At 42.0% G+C, this 24,082-nt stretch overlaps 1 protein-coding gene across 1 annotated transcript in view; it reads right to left on the bottom strand.

The window, feature by feature from the left end:
• Positions 1 to 24,082, bottom strand: part of PLEK2 (pleckstrin 2) — a 116,801-nt gene that overhangs the window by 46,378 nt on the left and 46,341 nt on the right. The window contains exons 5-6 of the mRNA XM_044074026.1: positions 23,190 to 23,377; positions 3,935 to 4,036 (exon numbers count right to left, since the gene is read on the bottom strand). Of these exons, the coding sequence (XP_043929961.1) occupies positions 3,935 to 4,036; positions 23,190 to 23,377 (290 nt within the window). The remainder of the gene's footprint in view (positions 1 to 3,934; positions 4,037 to 23,189; positions 23,378 to 24,082) is intronic.

Below are 24,082 nucleotides of genomic sequence, written 5' to 3'. Positions count from 1 at the left end.
CAGACCAATGTCAGACAAAGTTAATAATTGTATTTCATGTGGGAAGCAAATACCGCATAAGGATTTTCATTCCCTCTGCATTCCTTGCTTAGGCCCAGACAACGACGTCTCGGTCTGTCGTTTTTGTGCTACATTCAACAAACGCACTATTAAGCATCAGGCAGAGTTCGCCCAGCACTATTTTGGCAAAAAAGTTAACTATATTATGTCGGATACTCTGACTCCAGTTTTGTCTAAAAAACGCAAAGATAAGGACCGACACACGAGGTCAGCGTCCTCTACCGACACCCCGCCAAAGCCGACTACAGGTGGTCCGGTTCTCAGTGAGGCGCCTACGCAGCCCCTGCCTACCGACGACACTTCATTGGCGGTGTCTTCTGTGCCCGAGGTCCCAGGCTCCTCGGCCCACACCCCGACTACAGATACCAAAGCCACTCTTGGTGGTGAATCTCAAAATGTAGACAGGTCTGCCTCCTCTCAAGGTGTCTTCAGACCTTCCTCTTCTTTTTCCATCAAGGCTTTCACTAAGTCTAAAGCAGCCATGCATTCTAAGAGACAGGTTATACAGGGCCCTTCTCCAGGCCCCATGCCTAAAAAACAGATGCTTAAAATGGCTGAAGATTTAATTACTCTTATCAAGGGTTCACAACCCCCCCCCCCCCGGACAAAAGGACCAGAGTGGAGGAAGAATCCCCCTCCTCTGACCAGGCCTCCATTATTTCAGAGCACTCTGATGAACAGGAACATTCTTACTCCCCTTTTGAAGATTCTGATGCAGAGGAGTCCATTCCCTCTGTCTCCCCCCCAGAGGATTACTCATTTGGGGAAACCTTGCATACCTTAAGGGAACACTTCCACTGGGAAGGCCAAGAGTACTCAGATTCCAAGAAAAGGCTTAGGGATTTTCTCTTGCTACCTCAGCACAGGCCTCTGGCTATACCTCCTGTCTTAGACATACTAGATGATGTGTACTCTGAGGCCTGCCTTAACCCGGATTCTTTACCTCAAATATTACAGTATCTAGCTGAGCTGCTAAGCAGTGGACTTTCATTCTCCTCCATCAAAATCCATGCCTCAGCCATTTCTGCAGAATACAACACTGATCCACCTTTATTCTCTCACACCCTCTTAAGACAGTTCCTCAGAGGGGCTAAGAATATAAAACCCCCAAGGAAACAACCAATACCTGCTTGGGACCTCAATTTCATTCTAGAAAAGCTGACCTTGCCTCCTTTTGAGCCAGCTGCCTCAACAGATTTGCAATATTTGTCCTGGAAAACAGCTTTCCTTCTGGCTATCACCTCAGCTCATAGGGTATCGGAACTACAAGCCCTCATGGCTGTGCAGCCCTTTATCATCTTCCATCAGGACAGAGTTTCCTTACAAACCAACCCGTCCTTTATGCCAAAGGTGGTATCCAGGGTAGCTTTGAATCAGGCTATACACTTACCTACCTTTTACCCTAATCCTCAAAACAAAGGGAGAGACTACTACATTCCTTGGACATCCACAGACAGCTGCTATTATTTGGACAGAACAAAGCCTTTCAGAAAATCAGAACAGCTCTTTGTGTCCTATGCTATAGGAGCTCAAGGGAAACCAATTTCCAAACAGACAATTTCAAAATGGATAGCCCACTGCATACGCTTTTGTTACTCTTTTCATGGTAAAACTGTACCTGCAGGCATCAGATCTCACTCCACAAGGCCACAGCTACCTCTGCAGCTTTCCTCAGAGGAGTTCCTACCAAAGATATTTTGGAAGCAACCACTTGGAGTTCTGTGCATACCTTCTCCAAGCACTACCACCTACCATTATACTCCAAAACTAGAGCAGGCTTTGCCACTGCAGTCTTGCAGGGCATCCTGGCTCCTCCTAGTTCCACCTAGTGCCTACCACCCCTTTCTTAGCTTTGGGATTCTACCCATCTGTTATGACTGCAGCTGTATGCACGATGAACATAGTACAGTTTTCTACCTACCATAAATGTAGATGTTCGAGTGCTAATACAGCTGCAGTCCAGGTTTCCCTCCCTCCTTCCCCTCTTGGGACAGGCCTTTTGGCTAACACCTCCTCATACAACCTGATTGGGGTATTCATTTGTGGTGTATTTGCTTGTAACTACTGTATTTTGATTATATGGAATTGCTTTATTACACAAATTTATGTATTGCCTTCCTTCTGGGGGCACCTGACATCTGGGGCACGAAAAACTGAAGAAAATGGCGTCGGCTGGTTCTTTTATACCCCTGTTGCACTGACATCAGGGAAGAAGCGACGACAACCGACGCCGGACCTAGACTTTGGAATTCGGCCGACCGAGGACCCGCCTGACGGCAGGAGAACCCATCTGTTATGACTGCAGCTGTGTTAGCACTCGAACATCTACATTTATGGTAGGTACAAAACTGTACTTTTTGCCTTATGCACTATTAAAATTCTGTCCTACTATACCCCTCTACACCTCAGAAATACTGGTAATACAAAAAGCACTTGCTCCAGGGGCCTCAGTCCACATTAAAACATAAACAAGACTTTTTGGAGAGATAGGATTCTTCAGCTAAAGAATTCCCTACCATTGAAACAAACTCCATTGGCATGTCAATGTTTTTTCATGCTGGCTTACCCCTAGTTCAACCTTAGCAACTGCATGGGTATTCACAAGTGTACTCTTGGATAAGCAGTTTGGCCTTTGTCGAGCAAGGCTGTCAAATCCACCCAGTCTAAACTCGGACTTGCACGGCTAATGTCCATATAGCTGCACAGTTTGCTTGCCTAGTAAGAACCTATGAAAATGGCATATACTTAGTACTAGGATATTTTGTATACTATGTGAAACTGAATGGAATCCCATTACTATAAAGCAATGGGAATATTACATATGGCAATATATGAAGTTATAGCAATAGCAGGACAGCACTTTAAGAGGGCTTAACATAGTGGGAGTTGTGTGCTGTAAAGCTCTATTGTTGTTTCTTTCGGCTTTTCCTGGTTAGGGGTCGCCACAGTGGAACTCCGGTCCGCTATAAAGCTCTATAATGTCTTCAATTTGTAGTAAATTGAAGTGCTGTCAAGATTCCTCTCTGGGAACATTTTATCCATTTGGACTTCCTAGGAAGCTACATTAACTGTTTAATGTACCTGTAAATTAAAAACAGACTCACCAGATGCTTTAACTCACAAATCATAACAAACGTATTTGAGTATAAGCTTTTGCTTTAGATGACAAATGTATCCTCAGGCCCTGGCAAGTTTTAATATTTTTACTTGAAACATACCATTCTTCAAGCCAGCTGAAGAATGTAACAGCCTTTTTTCACAGCCAAATGATTTTTAGAAATTCTCACTCACTGTGAAAAATCACCCCTCAAACAAGACACTAATTATGTTTACCACTTTTTTCCATGAAATGCAATCACGCTGAAAGTATACTAAAAGCTGGGGAAAATGTTGAAAGCCATTTTTATAAACATCTCAGGAGTATGACATCTGCTGTTGCAGAACTAGGACAATATGACAGTATAAAACAATGGGGATGGTACAATCACTGTGCAAAATCAATTTACATGCAAAATACTGAAAATGTTCATTAAAGCCTGTCATGAGGCAAGCAAAATACTGAAAATGCTCATTAAAGCCTGTTATAAGGCAAGGTTGTAAGTATGCTAAAATGTAATATGTTACAATCACCAAAATGATGAGCCAGCATTTTAAAATGATAATGATATTTTCTTCTATGATATATAATTACAAACAAATCATCACTCCCTCACTACAACTGTTACATGTGATATCAGATTACAAGCTGTTTGCACTCTGAACTGATAATGCCAACTACTGAAACTGAATGATGCTGTGTGGCAACAAAGCAACCTTGGCACTGACAAATAAATGTTTCTATATCATCTTCAGAACATTTGTATAAGTCTCGTACCTGCTTCAGTAGATAGCCCTGCTTCACAATTTTGCCACCGAGTTCAACTGCACTTAGGAGAAGTTCAGGCTTTGAATTGTTCTTGTTTTTGTAGCTTTCTGCCTAAAGAAGTAAAAACAGCAGCATAAACACACAAAAGTAAAAAAAGTATGCAGATTCTTTAACCAATATTCCTTCCAGCTAGTTCAAAAATAACATCTATAATGCTCCGATAATTCAGTTTCAAACAATATGCTTACTAAAATTTTGAAAAATAAAATTTCTAACTGCAATTATACTTTGAAAACTGACTTAATTAGCATGGTTTATTTATTTTATTCTTATGACTGTTTGGAGTATGAGAAGTGTTCATTTCTGTGGTAAAGGGGCTATTTATTCAATTTTTTTTTATTATTCATTTACCTTTTTTTAACTAGTTTGGTCCCACTAGGCATATGGCTTCTTTCTATGACTTGACTCAAGAGCTGTATTTATACACACTAGTAGAAATCAAGCCATGATATAGGGCACGTTTCCTGCTCTTCGATTTTCTCTGGGGAGCATCACCATAACAATAACTCTTAACACATTTAGGTTTTATCCACCTTATCCATTTTCACTCCTAGCCAGAAATTTCTCCAACTATGTCTCAGTCCCAGTGAAGATCAGAGATAGCCTTATGCCAGCATGCCTTCAAATGCTGGTAGAAAAGAGTTGTGCAAGGGTCCCACACAAGTCAGCACTGCCAGGAGTTTTTTCTATTATTCTTACCCTTTGAGTGGTTCACAGTCTGCTTTGATGATGGAGCAATTCTGTCTGTATAGAGGTCATTTATTTTTCTATAAAGCCCTCAGTCAAAACAATTAATAATTTATTGTTATTGTAGTAGGCAACAGTTTGAAATTTACCACAAAAGATTGCTATGTTTCTTAATTTTCTGTTAAACTTCCATACTTTTTTCTTGAAAACTATATTCAGGAAGTCTAATAATATTCAGGAGAAAAGGTATAAGGAAGCTGCTAAAGTGGTAAAGAAATGAAAGGTCCACATTTTCTACTTGAAATTGAGGACAGCCCTACATTGCCAACAATCCCCAAAAGAATGGATATGAAATCATTATTTAAAGTATTAAAATACTCCTCGCTTAATCTGGTGTTGCCAAAAGGTTTAACCTTGTAACAAAAAAAAAGACAGTGTACGACAGAAATAGACAAACTTTAACACAAACTGCCATCAGGCTTTTGGACTCAGAATGGAAACACTTTATTACAAAATAGGTTAAGCGCTTTCGTCACTCACTGGATGTTTTAAAAGGATTAACCTTAGCATCACCTTTGTCAGTACCTACATCAGTGTCCTCTGTGATTATGATGGACCAAGATGTTTCAGTGAAGGATAAACCAAGCAGTTCAATAGAGTTTCATAAGCAAGTACCTCAATAACACCATCTAATCTGCCAAGTGTCCTTTTGCAGTCTTCTTATAATTAATTATACATGGTTTGCTAGTATTTTAAAGAACATTAAATTATACAAATCTAAAATGGTACATTTACTGAACAACATTAGTCTGTGGATAGAACACTGAGATGCACATCTTCACATGTATCTAAAGGTTCAAAACAGCAAGAAAAAAAGAAAAAAAAGTTTTTTCTCTATCTCTTTAAGTGAAAAGGATGAGGTCTACATGAGGAAAAATTGTTTCCTCCCCCTAAAATTCTGATAAGGCAAATTGTTATTTCTGGCTCCTGGCTTCTCCACTGGCAGAAATTTCTTTTAAGGACATTTTACATTTCATGGGAGAATATTTTTTGACCTGTATTTAGTCATTCGTCTCAAGAGAAAAGATATATAGAAATGATGATGCTTCCAAATGTACAGTGGCCATTCCATCGTGTCTACTATACATTTAAAGATGAGCTGAAAGCAGACAGTTAGTGCCATGAATCTGTTTTCAGTTCCAAAAAAAGGATACTGGATTGTTTTGTATAAATCTCCATTAGATAGACAGCATTTATATGCATAATTAGCATTGTAGGCATCAATCAATATCTCTATCACACAAAATGTGAGAAAGCTACTTCCCAAGCCTCATTTCTATTGGATAAGGATTCAATATTACTAGATAAATATATTAAAAAAAAGGTACTTATGTATTATCGCAACCACATTTTCCGACGTGCTGGACTTTCTTCTCTTTTACCCAAACAATGAAAAGGAAGTGTAATCAGGAAGGGTAGACTGTAAAAAACTCTTCTGGGATGTTGGTGGTGACTTTTTAAAATGAGTAAGGGTTCAAATTTGAGGATTTGTGGTTAGCGTGCTTGAAAGACATCAAGCATTGAATTCAGCAAGCGATCCCAGTGGCTGTCTGTATATACGTAAGTTGGCCTGAAAGGAGTGTGGGCAGTCATAGCTTACGAAGTTGGAAACACACACACACACACACACACACACACACACACACACACACACACTTTAATTAGCTGCTTTTGAGCACACTAGCCAGAAATCCTAACATGTGCAAACCCTTACTAGTTTTACAAACCCACCACCAAGATCGTGTTTTAACAGTCTACCCTTCCCGATTACTTTTTTAAGAAGTTAGACTGGGTACCACTTTGCTTTTCTTTCCTGATGCTTTCCGTTCTCAGGGCAAAGGCTGAGAACGTGGAATGCGTTTTAAGTGGAACGTTGGACTTTCTTAACTGACATCTTGAGATGCTGGCAGTAAATGGGGAAACCTATTTTTCAAACCTTATTTTTTCAGCCACTGAAGTGAAAAACCATCCTAAAAACAATAACACATTAAAGAAAACATGCCTTTGAGGTTCTCATACTTCATTGGTCCCAGTTGCGACAAGGAGAAGCAACCAGCATCAGGGCGAAAATGTGGTTGTGATAATACGCAAGTACCAAAAAAAAACATGACATTTTACACATCTAGTACTTTAGGGGTTAGAGCATTATGCTTTTGGGTTTACATCATTTCTTACTCCAGTTCCATCTTATACCAAATAAAAAAAAAACTACAGTCTATTTCTAGCAGTAATGCTGTCCTTAGAATACAGAAAATAATTGCAATACTTAACACATTATACTGTAGATGGCGCTTCAAGAGTTGTCAGGTCAGAAGTAATGCTAAGAAGGCCTTTAGCTTGGAACAGATTCTAACAATGAGGATACAAGGCAAAGACTTCTAAATGTTCCACTGACTCAAGAATTTTTGTTTGGCTAATCAGCTGATAACATAGTTGACTAAGAAAAGAAAGGAAGAAAGGCAAACAAGGTACTCTTTAAAGATATATATGTACTTCCTAGGCCTCGAGCTCAGAAATATTTCATCACTAATAAAAATACAGGCGCCTCTTCACAGCACATTCAGCAGCAAAAGCAGTTCAAAGGAAAATGGTCCAGCTACAATTAAAGTACATCAAGAAAGGATAAATATAAGCAGCAATCTTCATAACTGATACAAACCTCTGTTCCCTTCCTCCATCCCAGTTTCCCAGGTAAACAAGCTTCAGATATATTTTTCTGCAAGGAAATAGTCAGACAAGTGGGGTGTGGATAACAATTCAACAGGTTTATGTCTTAGAATCTGTTCAGAAACTAAAGGGGCAGTTAGGCTCACACACAATCATCTCATCAAGTTCACTTGGTGCTTTAGTTGACATACCAACTTATGACAAAGACTGCTACACAGAGAGATCCCATCAGTCAAATAAGGCAAGGCTTTTACTCCAGATTGTTTCCAGTGCCAGAAAAGGACAGCACCCCAACTCCAAGACTGGCTATAGATTTATCAGACAGAAACATTGTAAATGAACAATATTCAGCATAATATCCCTGTAGATCACAACTCATATGGTTACACTAAACACAGAAGATGCAATCTTCCCACTCCAGGGACTTACTCTAACTCCAAATGGTTCATTACATTATCATTTTCATTTTTAAACTCATTGTGGGTTATCTACAGCCCCCCAAAGTATTTACCAAATGTATAGCCAAAGTGTTCACATGTCTCAAGAAACAAAATATTACTATTTTGCCCCACCGAAAGACATGCGTAAGGGCGTGCCTTCATTGAAAATTGGACGTCGAGCTGGCACCTTAGCGTTCGTGAAAATCTACTGCCAATCATTAGTGGACCGGAGTTTCGCTGTGGCGACCCCCAACTGGGAAAAGCCGAAAGACAAGCAACAAATATTTTGCCCCACATTGATAACTGATTGCAGCAAACTGACAACACAAACCATTGCAATAGTTTAGTCTTTAGGAATAAAAGTACAAGATATGTGCTTTGACTGGACATACAAAATATTGCATGACAACTATAAGAATCAGATATGGTTAGCACAGAATGGGGAAAGAACAGAAAGTCAAATTACAAAGGTAAAGCAGAAAGAAATCTATAGGGCAAATCAAGTAGGCAAAGAGCATAAATTTTAGGATTGTGGCATAGAACTGTTTGCTAGTCATTACCAACATGAAATCAACTCCTCATTGGTCCGATCTGACCATAAGCTTATCACCCTTGATATCCACATCCCGCACCCACCCCCTATTAAAGAAACCACAGTAAAACATTTCTCCAAAGCCAACATCATGCTTCTTAAGACAGAAGTGGTGAACTTCATGACACCCATGCAGATGGACAATACAATTACAACTGCTGAATCCTACACTAATGCACTCTATAAGCACTTACACGAGTGCAAGGATCGTACTATCCCAAACATAACCAAGACGTTATCCTCCAAAAAAAGGAAGCCAATCTGGTTGTCCCCTGCCATAAACAAACTGTACAACAGAAGGAAGAAACTGTTGCAAAAGAGAGTAAAATCCCATGACTGGAGGAGCTCCCCGGTCAGCCTCAGTAAGAAGTTGAGATCCCTTATAAGATCCTCCAAAGCTAGCTACGAAAACAAAATCGCCACTAAATCCAAGGACAACCACAAGCATTCTATAGCTATGTCAAGAATCTAGATGGCAACACCCAGATCTGCTCTGAATTACAGCACAAAGGCACGAAAATTACAGAACCAACTGATATTGCCAACATCCTGACAGACAGGTTCAGTGCTACCTTTACCCGCCTCTCACCCCCTAAAGGGCCCATATCTATACAGGAAGAATGCAGAGTCCCTGTAATCACAACTACGCAGGTAAAAGCTGCACTCTCTAAAGCCAAACACACAGTATCCATGGGACTGGACAACATCCCACGCTGCATTTTACACGAACTTCAGAACGAACTGGCTCCCCACTTAAGCACCATGTTCAATTATAGCCTCGCATCAGGCTTTGTGCCCACTGAATGGCACACAGCAACAGTTATCCCACTCCACAAAGGGGGAGCCACCACTGATCCCGGGAACTATCGACTTATTAACCTGATGAGCCTGGTCTGCAAGAACTTATCATCATGGAACTCATAAACAAAGACATTGGTAACCTCCAAACTCTGGATCCCACCCAGTTCGGGTTTGTGAAAGGCAGATCATGCCTCCTGAACCTGACTGACTTCTTTGAGGCAGTCACCAAAGCCGTGGAGGAGGGTAAGGTGGTTCACACAGCCTATCTTGATCTTGCAAAGGCTTTCAACACCATCCCCCATTCTGGAATTATAGCTAAACTCACTAAACTAGGTATAAATCCCTATGTCACAAGATGGGTTGCCAACTGGCTTACTGACAGAACCCACACTGTAAAAGTTTCAGACTCCAAATCTGACCTCAAAGCAGTGACAAATGGAGTACCACAGGGTTCCGTCCTGGGACCTCTCCTGTTTGGTATCTACTTCTCTGAAGTACAGGCTAACACAGAAGGCCTCTGGCTAACAAAGTTCGCAGACGACTGCAAACCAGGAGCCATAGTCAAGTCCCCAAATGATGTGGACATCCTACAGAAGGGCCTCACTGAGACAGATGCCTGGTGTCAGAGCCATGGCCTCAAACTCAATGCCAAAAAGTGCAGTGTCATCCTCTTTGGTAAAAACTCTGTATCCATGAACTACCACATAGGCAGCAATCTACTTAACACCGAATGCATGATAAGAGACCTTGGGACCCAGGTGGACAGTAGTCTCTCCTTTGATAGTCACATTGCCACAGTAGTCAGGAATTTCTTCTAAGTGGCACACCTCATCATAAAAAGGGTTTTCATCCAGGAAAAAAGAGGTTATTGTTCCCCTCTACTCGTCACTCATTAGACCCATTATAGAGTACAATGCCCCTTTTGGAATGTACCTCACAAGACATCTGCAGCAGCTGGAAAGGCCACAGAAGTACCTCAAAAAGAGGATTACTGGCCTCAAACAAATGCCTTACACTGAACGCCTCAAAAAACTCCAGCTTTACTCCGTAGCATATCGCCTACTCCGAGGTGATCTCTACCTAACATATAAAGCTATGTCAAACCCAGAGCTGTTGGACATGCTACACCTAAAGAAACCCCAATCCCTCTGAGCTACACGCTCTAGGGACCTAAACCTTGTCACCACAATAAACAGGACATGCTGGAGGGATAGATTCCTGTCCCAGAGACTTCCTATACTCTGGAACAAGCTACCCATCTATGTCAAGCAAAGTTCTTCATTAGCACTCTTCAAGAAAAATCTTGATGAGTGGATGGGAAATAGGAAATACACCCCGGGGTTCACTTCTGTGTCTCTGCCGGACAGTGGCACAGGAAAATAACTTTCTTGGGTGGCGTAAGGTATGGAACCTTGCTGGCTAGGCTTACGTAGGCCCTTGAGCCGATAGCCTAGTACCTACCTATGAACCTATAGGTATTTTTATACCCTAAGTAAACCTCAAATGATTTTTCATCAGGTAGAGAGTAAATGTTGGACATCTGGAGGGGAACAGAAATGAACCAGGAGGCTGACAGATTTTAAAACTCCCAAAGAGTAAGCTGGCAGACACACTAGAGGAACAAACTGTAGGTAAATAAGGAAATTATTCTTTGAGCTTGGATACAGGATCAGAATTGCCTAAGCACAGTAAGACCTTACTATATTTATTGCTACTGTCAGCCAGAAAAGTAATTACTAGAAAAAGGAAGTCAATCTAAACCACTTGTAGTGGAAGTATTGAATAATATAAAGTAGATAAAAGAAATGAAGGTGTCATCTTTAGAAAAGGAAATGAATACATTTATAGAAATACATGGAATATGTTGGAACAATGCATGCAGAATAATTCTCAGATAATTCTCAGGACTTAGGTCTAATGGAAGACAGAAATTTATATAACACTGGAATGAGTTAAAATTGTTTAAAGGAAAATGTATGTACACCACAAAAGGATAATAATGGAAACTGTTATTAAGGTCTGCTTTCTTTTCCATCAATGTATGCAAATATGTTGCAATTTAAAATGTAATGATTTAATAAGATCTATAAAATCACAAACATGTATACATATATGCTTACAAAGACACACAAACTTATTAAGAAATCAATACTCAGTTTCTCGTCACTCACAATGAAAGAGTGAAAGACAATACAACTAAGTGGCTTAAAATAAGCGTGTTTTTGGGAATATGCACCCCTAAACCTTACATACCCACCAAACTTATAGTAACCTTATGATTTCACAACATTAAAAAAGGAAGAAAAATCTCCCCAAATCACAGTGATCTTTGGCAAATTTTTAGTTATGTACTTACCATAACTTGGCATCTGTGTTGTCCTCTTCTCATTCTGCTTCACTGAGCTAGGACACCTGCAACAGACAATCTTCCAGGCTTGAGCTCCACCCCTACCCACAATCCTCCACCCCTATCCCACCCCCCTCAGATAGAGTTTGCTGCCCCTTATGAACAACGTACAAAAAAGAGGAAAAACCAAGAGCTCAACCTGGACCCAAGCTCCATCATAGGCTATACCAGGTCCTCAGAAGCAAAAACTTCCTTTGGAGGGGGACGGTTGGGTGGGAAGGTGAAGCAGTATGAGAAGATGATGACAGATGCCAAGTTATGGTGCGTACATAAGTAAAAAATCTCTTGTCCTTCTCATTCTGCTTCACTGATGAGTCAGAATCCCCAGCTATATGATTTCTTGGGTGGCCTCAAGGAAGGATATGCTGGAACACCTATGAACCAAAGGAAGTCCTGATCCTGGACACAACATCAGATTTGTAATGGGTCACAAAGGTATGAGCGCTAGACCAAGTGGCTGCAGCACAAATGTCACCAATGGGAATGCTAGAGGAAAAGGCTGCAGAAGCAGCAATTGCTCTGGTGGAATAAGCCTTAGGAGGACCAGTCAACTTCATACCATTCTTATCATAAAGGACATGTAGCTAGTAATACACCTTGATGTTGTCACTTTAGACACCACTAGACCCTTGCAATTAGGGGAAACTAAGACAAATAACTGCCCTGACTTTCTGAATTGTTTAGTCATGTGGAGGTAGAAACATAGCTGCCTGTGAACATCTAGCGAATGCAGAATGTATCCTCCTTTGTTAGAATAGTTAGGAAAGAAAACTGGTTGCTGATTGCATTGGTTGGTATTAGCTGAGGTGGCAACCTTAGGCATGAAGGAAGGATTAGTACGTAGAGAAACCCTATCCTTGTGAAAGATGATGTAGGGATCTCTAGAAGACAAAGCTAGCAATTCAGAGAGCCTTTTAGCTGAAGTAATGGCAACAAGGAGGGTGGATTTCCAAATCAAAAATCTCAAGTCACAAACTCTCTCCAGTTCAAAGGGGCTTTGAGTTAAGGCTTGCAGACTTACGGTAAAGTCCCATGGGGGAGTGGGGTCTCTGACTGGAGGCCTCAGAAGAAAAACACCCTTCAAGAAGGCTTTACATAGACTGGTAGATGCCACATTTCCAGTTAGATATGGCTGCCAACTGAAGTTTAATGGTCACAAAACTAGAGCCCTCATTATACAAAGACTAAAAAAGACAAAATTGAAGGACTCTGGGCAGAAAATTGGTCAATGTGATTTTTGGCAGCCTAGACAGAAAATATTTTCCACTTACACCTATACACCTTTTTGGTTGACGCTTTCAGAGAGGCTAAAATTATAGCTTTGACTGGGGAAGAAAGCCTGGGCCCTCTAGCAATCATGGGAACTGCAGAAACCATGCAGTCAGTTTGAGAGTGTGGAAATCTGGGTGGAGTCCTAGGGTTAGATGAACAGGAGGTCCAGTTTGGGTTCCAGCATCCATGGAGGATGTCTGAGATGAGACCATAAGAAGGGGAACTACACCTGATGAGGCCAAAAGGGGGCAATGAGGATTACCGTGCTCTTCAACCGTTTGGCTTTCTGAAGAAATTTTGAGATCAAAGGAAGAGGGTAGGCATAAAGGAGACCAGGAGGCCAACCATGGATAACAGCATCCCTCTGGGAATCCCCCAAGGGGGGAATCAGAGCAAAGTAACAGCTGCATTTGTTGTAGTAAGGGGACGCAAAAATATCACAGCAGAGAAGACCCCAACAGTCGAATATCCTGTCCGCTACTGATTGAGGGACCACTCATGGGGCATCAGTATAGATCTGCTGAGTCTGTCTGCTAGTACATTGGATTTCCCCATTATGTGTGTTACACGTACAAAGTGGTTTGAAGAGATTGCCATTCCCAAACCTTCAGAGCCTCTCTGCAGACAGATTATGAATGGGTTCCCCTCTCTGATTGTTGGTTACCTCTTTGAATCTTCTGCAGCAGATTGTTCATCTCGACAGCCGCCAACTCCCTCTAACTGGGTGGGACATTGGGAAGTCTCTTTTGAGTTTTTGGAGGGAAAAGAAAAAAGGGAATGTAGTAGCCTCTGGATAGAATGTTTCACACCCAAACATTTGTTGTAATTGGGGCTCAGGTATCTGAGTGCACAGCAAAACAGCCCCCGGCTGCCTCCAGAATAGGACAGTCTCTGAAAGGGCTTGTCAGTAAAAAGTTCCCTTGATCCCTGGTTCTGCAAGCCCCCTCTGCCTCTAGAGCAGTGTCTTCCATTAAAGCCTCCTCCTCTGCCCCTGCAGAAGCACTCTCCACTTTGATCAGGGGAAGAACCTTGAGACTTAAGAAATCAGGTTTTCTTAGCCCCTCTGATTTCTGGAACATGTTCATTGAGGGGTAAGAAAACCTGATCCACACTGCAGACAAGGTCTTACCCTCTTGCTCACTGTGAGTCAGGGTTTCCTTAACAGATGGTCCAAACAGAGAGGAGCCAACAAAGGGGGAGTTGACAAAAGATGCCTTAAAGGGTGCCATGAAATCATACAACCTCATCCAAGCATGGTGATGTATCATGACGCCACTGCCAACTGTCCTAAAAGAACCCTCCACAGAGTGGGAAACAAGTCTCATGGAAGAGTTTGCTATGGATGTGAGAGTGGACAGATTTGGAGAAAATTTGTCAAACTCCTCTTTAGGCATGCACTCCAAAGAATCAGACAGTTCCTTGACTACACCTCTATGAAGGTGAACAAAATGTTGCAAACAATTGAGAGCTCTCACAAGAAAAGGCCGCTCAGGTGTAAGTGCACTTCCCAAACCTGTCCATCTCTGGGCTCCCTGTTCGGCAGATGGACAGTAGATCTCTTGACGGGCGAGCTCTTTCTTGGTAGCAGCTGCCACCACAATAGCGTCATCTGGAATGCCCTTACTTCAGAAAATGCAGTCCTACAGACATGAAAGGATTTTATCCAGTCATTTAGGAAGTGGCTCTATGGTGTCCAGCTCCTTCCAGGCCCGACTGGCTACAAGGTCTATGGCAGGATCTGCCAGAGTGACAACCCAAGATGTAGAAGTTCCCATCCTGAAGGCCTCCATGAATATGGATTCCTCTGAAGAAGGGTTTTTGGAGGACCAACCACCTTTTATGTTTAAGATCGAGGATGTCAGAAAAAGGAGACATCATCCAGTGGTGGTTTGGGAGACCCCTCTCCCTCATTGTAATCCGTATCTTCAGTGAAGGAATCCATAGGGGATTCAACAATCCTCCTTTTATATGTCCTCTTCCACGGCATCTCCTCAATGGGATATTCAGGGGAGAAGCCACAAGAGGAGGGGGCCACCTCAGCTGGAACAGACCGGAGGTCCTTCAAGACAGGTTGACCCTGGAAAGGAATGGTAGATCCAAGGTCCCAATCCAAGGGTGGCACCCAGGGAGGAGCAGCAGTCAAACGGTCTAGCTCCCTGTTGGCAGAGAATGTCTCTATCACCTGGAAAGCTACGGTCCCCAGGGAGATCTTCCCAATCTCCCCCGGAGCCGGAGCCACCAAGGAAGATGGAGGGAGCCCACCAGAACCCCGACTGCTGGACAGAACCAGACCCATGCTGTTTAGGGCCGAAGCTCCAAGGGGAAGGGACAGATCTGAGAACACCGGAGCCAAACCTTATCCTTCAGACCTGGCCATGACATCCTGGGTCTGGGACTCACTCTGATCTGACGATCTCAGAGCAGAGGTAGTCAAGGTAACGGTCAGAGTCAGGAAACAAAGGTTCTCGAATATGACTTGAATCCCTCAAAAGACTTCCATCCTGAGGCTCCAAAACTGAAACGCGGATCGGAGAAGGAGAAAGAAGTAGGTGCAGCAGGTTCAGATCCACAAGTGGACGAGCCAGAAGGACCCCCATCTAGATCGGGGCCTTGATGACTGATCTGACCATTTTGTCCACATCAAGGTAAAAGCCCCAACAGGACCTGGAGTAAGCCACCAATGATGGACGGGAGTGCCTCAGGGTCTGTAGTATCTTAGACGGTAAGGTTGGAGTCACTGGCACAATGGATCTCCCTGAAGACCTGGAAGAAGACTGTGGATCCACAGATATACAAATTCGAGACTTAGGATCCGAGGGCATGGTCGACATCGAGTGCTCACTCACAGCCATTAAGTCAATAGGATCCAACAACACCGACAAAGGCCTAGGAGCTGAAGCAGTCAGATCCGAAATCCTCAGAGCCTTGGAAGGCGGTTCTGAAGAAGCTCTGGGCTCCTTAAGGTGCCTTTTCTTCACCTCGGAGTAGTGCTGGGTGGGGGGGTTGAGCCCCTGTAGAAGTAGAAGCAAGCAAAAGGCCCTTCAAAATCAATTAATTTATCATTTCCTGTATAGCTCTTGGATTAAAGCCCTTGCAGATGTTGCAAGGGGTATCCAAGGGAGCAGGTTCTAAACAATATACACACCTATCATGTGTGTCCGAGTGCAGAATTTTCCTCACACACTTGGAGCACTGTTTAAACTACATAGGAAACTATCAAAAAACAATCAGAAAAAGGACTATAACAAGTCTAAGATATACAGGACTATGACCACTAACATCACAAGATACAAGTCTAAACTGTATTCTAAGACAGGAAGAAAAGGAAAAAAAAGAGGATCCTAACCCACCTCGCAAGCCACAGGGAAAGGGAGAAGCTAACTGCTAGAAAGAACTATGGAAACTACGCAAACAATTAACTAACTAAATAAATTCACTGAATTAACAAAGTCAACAAGATAAGTTTTTTATCACTTAGCTGGAGAGGTTGGGCTGGGGTAGAGGATTATGGGTAGGGGTGGAACTCGAGCCTGAAAGATTAAGTCTGTTGCAGGTGGCCGAGCCAGATCCGAGGATCAGATCAGAGACCCATCAGTGAAGTAGAATGAGATTGACAACAGATCATTTGTTTTACTGTAGCGGAGTGAGCAAGCGAATTCCAAGGTCTTGTGTGAAAACACAGTGTAACTACATACATACATATAGACACACACACACGTGTGTGTGCGTGTATGTGTACATATATGTATATGTGTGTGTATAGATAGATTATATATATATATATATATATATATATATATATATATATATATATATATATCGAACACACAGTGCACAAACTGACTATGGGTGCTCGGAATCAACAAGGTATTCAACCAAAATCCAGCACTCAGTTAAATAAATCCAAAACACCTACAAAGTTCAATACTTCTTTATTAAACAGTCTGGCAAAAAAAAAAAATCTCTCCAGCAAAAAAAAAAAATCTCTCCAGCAAATCGGTTTCACCCACTGGCATCATCAGTGCACTGACTGTTAGATGAGGCCTTCTCCTGCCAAACCATGCTTCCAGTAACACACTGTAGTCCTGGTAAGCTAATATATAGTTCTACCTTAATTGCTTATCAGATAGGTCATACACATGAGGAGTGCAGTGCCCATTTCTTCATATAAGTCATTTACTTGGGCCTTGCAATACACATTTCTTAATGTCTTTGGCATTAAAATGGCACTACATTTACATTTCCCCAGTCTGCAGGACCATTACAGCCATCCATCAGTGATCTGTTAAACAGGGATATCAGAGGCTAGCCACTCAGAAGCATAATGGTCAAGTGATCAACAATGTGCACCTGCCCAAAATGTACAATCAATGAATGGGGTCACAGTACTTTGGATTTGTTCTTGTCACAGGACACAGTGTGACCTTGATGTTGTTTATAATAAATATCAGTGGGACCCTAAGCATAAAAAAAAGTGAATTTCAAAAAATGAGTCACTTTGACTGTGATGAACCTGTATTTTAATGAAGTGATTTTCAATGAACTGCCATGAAACCCTGTTAAATAATTTATCCTGTATGCTATAATATATTCTGCTTTCATTCCTGTAGCTTATGTTTTGTACCACAGGCACTCCGTTTTGTGTTGTGATGTGTTGTATGCTAACTTGGTGTGTATTGTGTAATGTTATATGTTGTGTTACATGTTGTGCTTTAATGGAAGTTTTTTCACTCTTCACAAGGAAAATGACTAAATATCTGTTAATTTCCTTACAGCAATCTTTTCTCCATCTCTCCACTTTTTTGTCTGATGTGAACATGCACAGAGGTATTTGTACCAGATAAGTCATAGCCCTGTCCTTCATAAAGCAGCCTTTTTCACATGACTTTTATTCGTACAAACCTAGATTTTAGACCTCTCTCAAAATATCCTCCCAGTCCCACCTCATCAGCTCATTCTACTGTGTACAGACAGAGCATCTGGGTAGGCCAACCCCCTTAGTTTCTTAATCTTTAATTCTCTTCTGTTCCTTCCCTCTCCATAAAACAAACAAAACAAAACCAAATAAACAAAAAAAAAAAGAAATTTACAATTTTTCATTTATTTTGTTCTTCATCCTTACTAGTGTTGAAGTGGTTTTATTCTGCTGTATTTTTTACTGCTTGTTACTAGCCTGATTAAAACCAGTCTGTTCTTCTAACCCTCTTAGTCTTGGTTTTAGCACTTGGGCTTCAGGCCAGTTATTTTACATTTAAGAAGGTTTTCATGGTCTACACTGTTGTGGACAAACCCTTATCAAAACCCTCTCTCCCCAAGTCCTTCCAAGTTTCAGAACACTATGTCTGGACAATTCCCATCAGTTTCTCCTGCCAGCCTGGTTGACATAGGCATACTGAGACAGTGTAGCAACTGCCTCATGTTCACTGACAACCTTCTTCTCCTAGCACATAATTCTTCTACTTGCGAGAAATGCATCTATATTTCTCTCATACCTCAGTCAGTATCCCTGACAAAGAGGAGGTTGCCAGCACAAACACCACACCGTCCATATCACCTTGTCAAGCACAGCACACACCCACATATACACAGGTCCTCAATAAAAACGTACCTAAACAGCAGAGACCTCCAAAACACACGCAGACATTCCACACACAACGCCAAACACATCAGACAGCAGACAACACACCAGTGTCTCACAAACACAGCCCATAAGACATAGCAATAAACTCATACAGCCCATAAGGCACAACATTAAACCAAACATACTAGCCATTGGAGACTCAATTGTGAGACACACCAATGTCCCCCTTCACCAGGCTCAACGAGGAGAAGATCACGGTCAGTTGTCTGTCAAGTGCCAGAATCTGTCACATCACACACGCACTTAAGTCTTTCCACAACAGGCACAAGTATGTCTCTGTCACTGTTCATGTTGGTGTGAATGACTTGAGACGTACCTCCCTGGACTATATGAAGAGAGGCATGATTGAGCTGTCAGAGTATGTGTCCCAGGCAGGTATGACCCTAGCCCTAAGCAGCAGCCTACCAACAAAAACTGACTTCAACAATTGGCTTAGTTTCTGTTGTCATTCCAAGGGGATACAGTATCTGTCTACCTTGGATGACATGCTTGACAGGCCTCAATGTTTTGCCAGAGATGGCCTCCACTTATAACCCATGGGATTCAAGATTCTGGCCAAGGCTCTTGCCTCCCCCATTGTGCCTTTTTAGGCAATGTCCCACAGACAAATCTTCAAACATAAAAGATCTGTCAAAAAGCAAACTGAATGTCATCCTGCTTATTGCTAGAAGCCGTAACCTGAAAATCCACTCAGTGGAGGCTCTCCTAGCACTGAAAGATGCTGACATCTGTGCAGTCTCGGAAACTTGGTTCAAGGCTGCAGAGAGCACCCCTGCCTTACCAGGCTATATGTCATTCCACACATTCAGACCCAAAACAATGAGTGAGAGAGAATGTCACTGAAAAAACAATCAGTAAAAACAAAATAAAAACTCCAGCAAAGCTAGAACTTTCACTGAGTGACCTCCCAAACTTCTTTTATCAGAGGCACATGGGACGCATGTATGCAAATGATCCTTATCAACATCAGGTGTTTCAGCTAATTGGCAATTCTGAATGCCCATGACTTGTTTTGTTGTTTTAATGGACAATTTCAGGTCAGTAAAGCCAAACCCCACTAGCTGTGGATATGCATATTTCGGCCTTGTTATGACCTCGACAGCACAGCACAAGCAGAGTGTTTGACTTAGCATTAGAAACACAGGACTGTTATACCCAGCTGACTTCCATTATCATTAGGGTCACTGCATAAATATCCCAAACAACAAACTAAAACAATGAGTGAGAAGGTCACTGAAAAACCAATCAGTAAAAACAAAATGAAAACTCCAGCAATATGCATATCCACAGTTAGTGGGGTTTGGCTTTATTGGCCTGAAATTGTCCATTAAAATGATGAAACAAGTCATGGGTATTCAGAATCGCCAGTTAGCTGAAACACCTGATGTTCATAAGGATCATTTGCATATATCCCATATGCCTTTGACACAAGAGGTTTGGGAGGTCACTCAGAGAAAGTTCTAGCTTTGCAGGAGTTTTCATTTTGTTTTTACACAGTCAGACCCCAAAATGAGGTTGGAAAGACTAAGGGTGGCAGAGTTTCTATTTTCATTAAAGACAGGCACACCTCCAGAGTGGTTTGCCAACATGATGCACTAAAACTTCGAGGTACAATTGACAATTGGCAAGACACTCATCCAAGTTACAGCCAGCTACAGACCCCTCTCCATGACTCAGGAAACCCACTCCTCCTACCTGGACTTACACAAGTCCATTAAGGTACCCCCTAACACCATGATTCTTGGTGACTTCAAGTATCCCACCATAAACTGGGTGAACTATTCCTGCTCTAATGCACTCACCCAATGATTCCTTGACTTCATCAGTTCTAATGCACTAGACCAGCTTGTCTCATCCCCCACAAGGGAAGATAGCATTCTAGACTTGGTTCTCACCAACATGGGCGACCGCTGCACCACCCCCAAAGTAAGTTCTTCCCTGGTGAGATCAAACCATTGGCCTGTCTCATTCAGAGTGTCTATCCTGTCCAAACCCCCCCCCCCCCAGCTGTAACCAGGCAAAAAACCTTCTCAAAAACTTGACTACAACCTCATAAGGGAAGGTATCAGTAGCTTCACACCACCGCCCCCCTCAGAGGATGCAGACAAATATGCTGAACAGTACGCCAGTGCAGTATACAAGCACCTGTACAACTGCATGGACTCAGTCATACCCACAGAACTAAAATCTGCTCCTCAAGGAAACACAAACTTATGTGGTGGACATCTTCTATCAACAGGCTTTACAACAAAAAGGAAGAAACTGTTGTCCCAGGTTAAAAAGGCACAAATTCCTAATTGGAAAAACTCCCTCCTTAGCCTCAAGAAGCAAATTAGATCACTAGTGAAAACCTCCAAAGCCAACTGTGAATCGGAAGTAGCATCCGAAACAAAGGCTAACCGCAAAGCCTTTTTCAGTTATGTCAGAAACCTCCATGGCAAAGCCCAGGTTTGCTCCGAATTAGTTCTTAATGGTACCACTTACACTGATCCTGCTGACTTAGCCAACCTGCTAGCAGACAGGTTCAGTGCAAACTTTACCCTTCTGTCCCCCCAAAGGCCCATTTGACACCCCCAATACTTGCCCCGCACCTCACATCTCAGTAGATCAAGTGTTAAAGATCCTATCCAAGGCAAAGAACACAGCTTCCATGGGACCCAAAAGTATTCCAGGCTGTATTCTGCAATATCTCTATCAAGAACTAGCCTCGCCATTGAGCACCCTATTCAACCATATCCTAAGTACAGACTTCATTCCAGCAGAGTGGAGAACTGCCATTGCCATCCCTTTGCACAAAGGTGGTGCCACTACTGACCCTGGAAACTACTGCCCCATTAGCATGACAAGCTTGATCTGTAAGGCCACAGAGCATATTATGGACCTCAAACAAGGACATAGCAATCTCCAAGCACTTGACCCCACCCAGTTCGGATTAGTCAAGGGCAGATCTTGCCTGTTGAACCTGGTTGACTTTTTGAGACCGTCACCAAGGCATTGGATGAGGGAAAGTCAGTACATACAGCTTACCTTGACTTGGCCAAAGCCTTTGACACAATTGCCCACTCGGGCAACATCAAAAAGCTAACAGAACTTGGTGTAAACCCCTGTCTCATCAGGTGGGTGACCAACTGACTCACTGATAGAACCCACAAGGTCAAAATAGGTGCCACTACCCTCCAACAGCAGACCTGTCACTAGTGGTGTCCCCCAGGGATCTGTCCTGGGACCCCTATTGTTTGGCATCTACTTCTCAGAGGTCCAGGCAAAGACAAAAAGCCTGTGGCTGACCAAGATTGTGGATAACTGTAAGCTGGGTGCTGTCACTGACTCTCCAAATGATGTTAACATACTTCAAGAGGGTCAGCAAATGACTGGTGCCAAAGTCATGGCTTTAAGTTAAATGAAAAAAAATGTATTATCATACCATTCGGCAAAAACACGGGCCCTACTGATTACCACATCAGCAGCAACCCCCTAAGCACACAACCTGTGGTGAGAGACCTGGGTACACAAGTTGACAACAATCTTACATTTTATCATCATGTAGCTACAGTGGTCAGAAAAGCCTTTTACTGGGTTCATCTCATAAGTAAAGGGATTGCATCCAGAATAAAAAAGGAGATTACCTCTCTGTACTCCTCCCTCATTAGGCCAATAACTGAGTACAATACCCCATTTGGTATGTACCTCTCTAAACACCTGCACCAACTGGAAAGGTCACAGAAATACCTCACAAAGAGAATCCATGGCTTCCAACACCTGTCCTATGTGGACAAGCTCAAATCACTATCACTCTACTCTGTATCATACAGATTGCTCACAGGTGATCTGTGTCTCACCTACAAGGCAATCTCAGACCCTGTTCTACTAAAGATGCTCCATATCCGCAAGTCGTGTTGTACACAATTGAAAGGCTTAAATCTAATATGTGACATTAATAAAACCTGCTGGAGAGACAGATTTGTCTCCCAAAGGCTACCCCATCTCTGGAATAGACTCCCCATAAATGTCAAACAAAGTAAGTCACTGACCCAATTCAAGCACAACCTTGATGAGTGGATGGGCAACCACATATCTGTCCTAGGGGTTCCACTTGTGTCCCTCACTGACAGGGGCGGCAGGTGCTGAATGAGGTTTCTCTTTTGGGGATAAACTCTTGGCTAGGCTTGTAAAGGCCCCAGAGCCATTAGCCTAGTACTCTCCTATGATCCTGTGATATTCCCACAATTGCCAAATCTCTCTTTCAAACAACTGAAACACTTATAGTCTAAAGAGCTAATTGCACTATTTTCAACAGTGAATGTAAAATACGAATTTTTATTATAGCAAGTATAGTTTTTGAATGCCTTTCATTCAAATATCCTACATTTCTTTCCAGCCCCACAAGGTCAAAATATGAAGACATATTGATAGAATCTTGCATTGTTCATGTCAGAATTTGGCACCACGATGAATTTCATGAATCCTGGGTTGGCAAGGAAGTTATGGGAATCCAGAATGTGAAATTGAGCAAACAGCAGGAATATGCTAGCCATACAACTCTACAGCAAAGGGGTCCAAATGGTATTACATCATGCTTTTCAAAAGAATCATTTCATGTTTTTGAATAAAAAATATACAGAGCAAAGAGCACTTACAAATGAATACAGAGCTGTGGAATCATCTAGAAACTGACCACCAAGATCCCCATTCCGAGCAGCTTCTGTGCTTTTTATCCCAATGGCCTTGATGAAATTCTCTTCAAGCAACAAACATGCCAACGTCACAGCCTCAAAACGAGAGGTAACTGACGTTGTGGACAGTAGCCAATCCACCATTGCAGAACCTAGAAATTTAAAATAAACCGAAACAAAGACGTAAGAGAATAATAAGGATCCTTCATTAACAGCCCATATATTAGATGGGCACCATTTTCAATATTCTGTCTTACCACCATCACCCATGTGCATCAATAGTAGATTTCCATATTCTGCCATTAGTCATATGATTAAAAAGCTGTCTACCAAAAATAATTAGCAGTTTAATGATTCCTCATGTCAATTTCTTTGGTGATAAAATGTTTAATTTCTTAGTACTACATATGATTTGCATGCATAATATTTTAATAGGATGAAAACCTTCCAAGTTTGTATCTCTTATGCCTGCACAGCACTGTTGGTGATGGATATGCCTTCTACCTGTGAATAATCACATTTATTACCACATTAGTCATTAGTTTAGGCAGAACACAGTTCTGCTATATGAAATAAAAATAACCTTGGCATATTAGGTGTTCTGCCTTGTAAACACACAGTGATATACCTTTTATAGGTTAAAGAAAAATACATTTACTTCATAGCTAAAGTAGGACTATTCCTAAAAATAAATCACTTCTCTGAGGTGATAAAACGTTATAAGGTCTGCAAATGGCATAGTCTGGCTACCTTAGTCTATAAAATAATTCTCAGGTAATCCTGAAAATTGCTTTAATATAAAAATCAGATTTTTTTCAGCCATTATACCAGATAGACTTGGTGGTTCCCTTATCAAA

The sequence above is a fragment of the Protopterus annectens genome, chromosome 6.part0 (genome assembly GCF_019279795.1).
Source record: "Protopterus annectens isolate FY-2018-M chromosome 6.part0, PAN1.0, whole genome shotgun sequence".
In the NCBI taxonomy this organism is placed as follows: domain Eukaryota; kingdom Metazoa; phylum Chordata; order Ceratodontiformes; family Protopteridae; genus Protopterus; species Protopterus annectens.
This window is presented reverse-complemented; position numbering and strand designations above follow the sequence as displayed.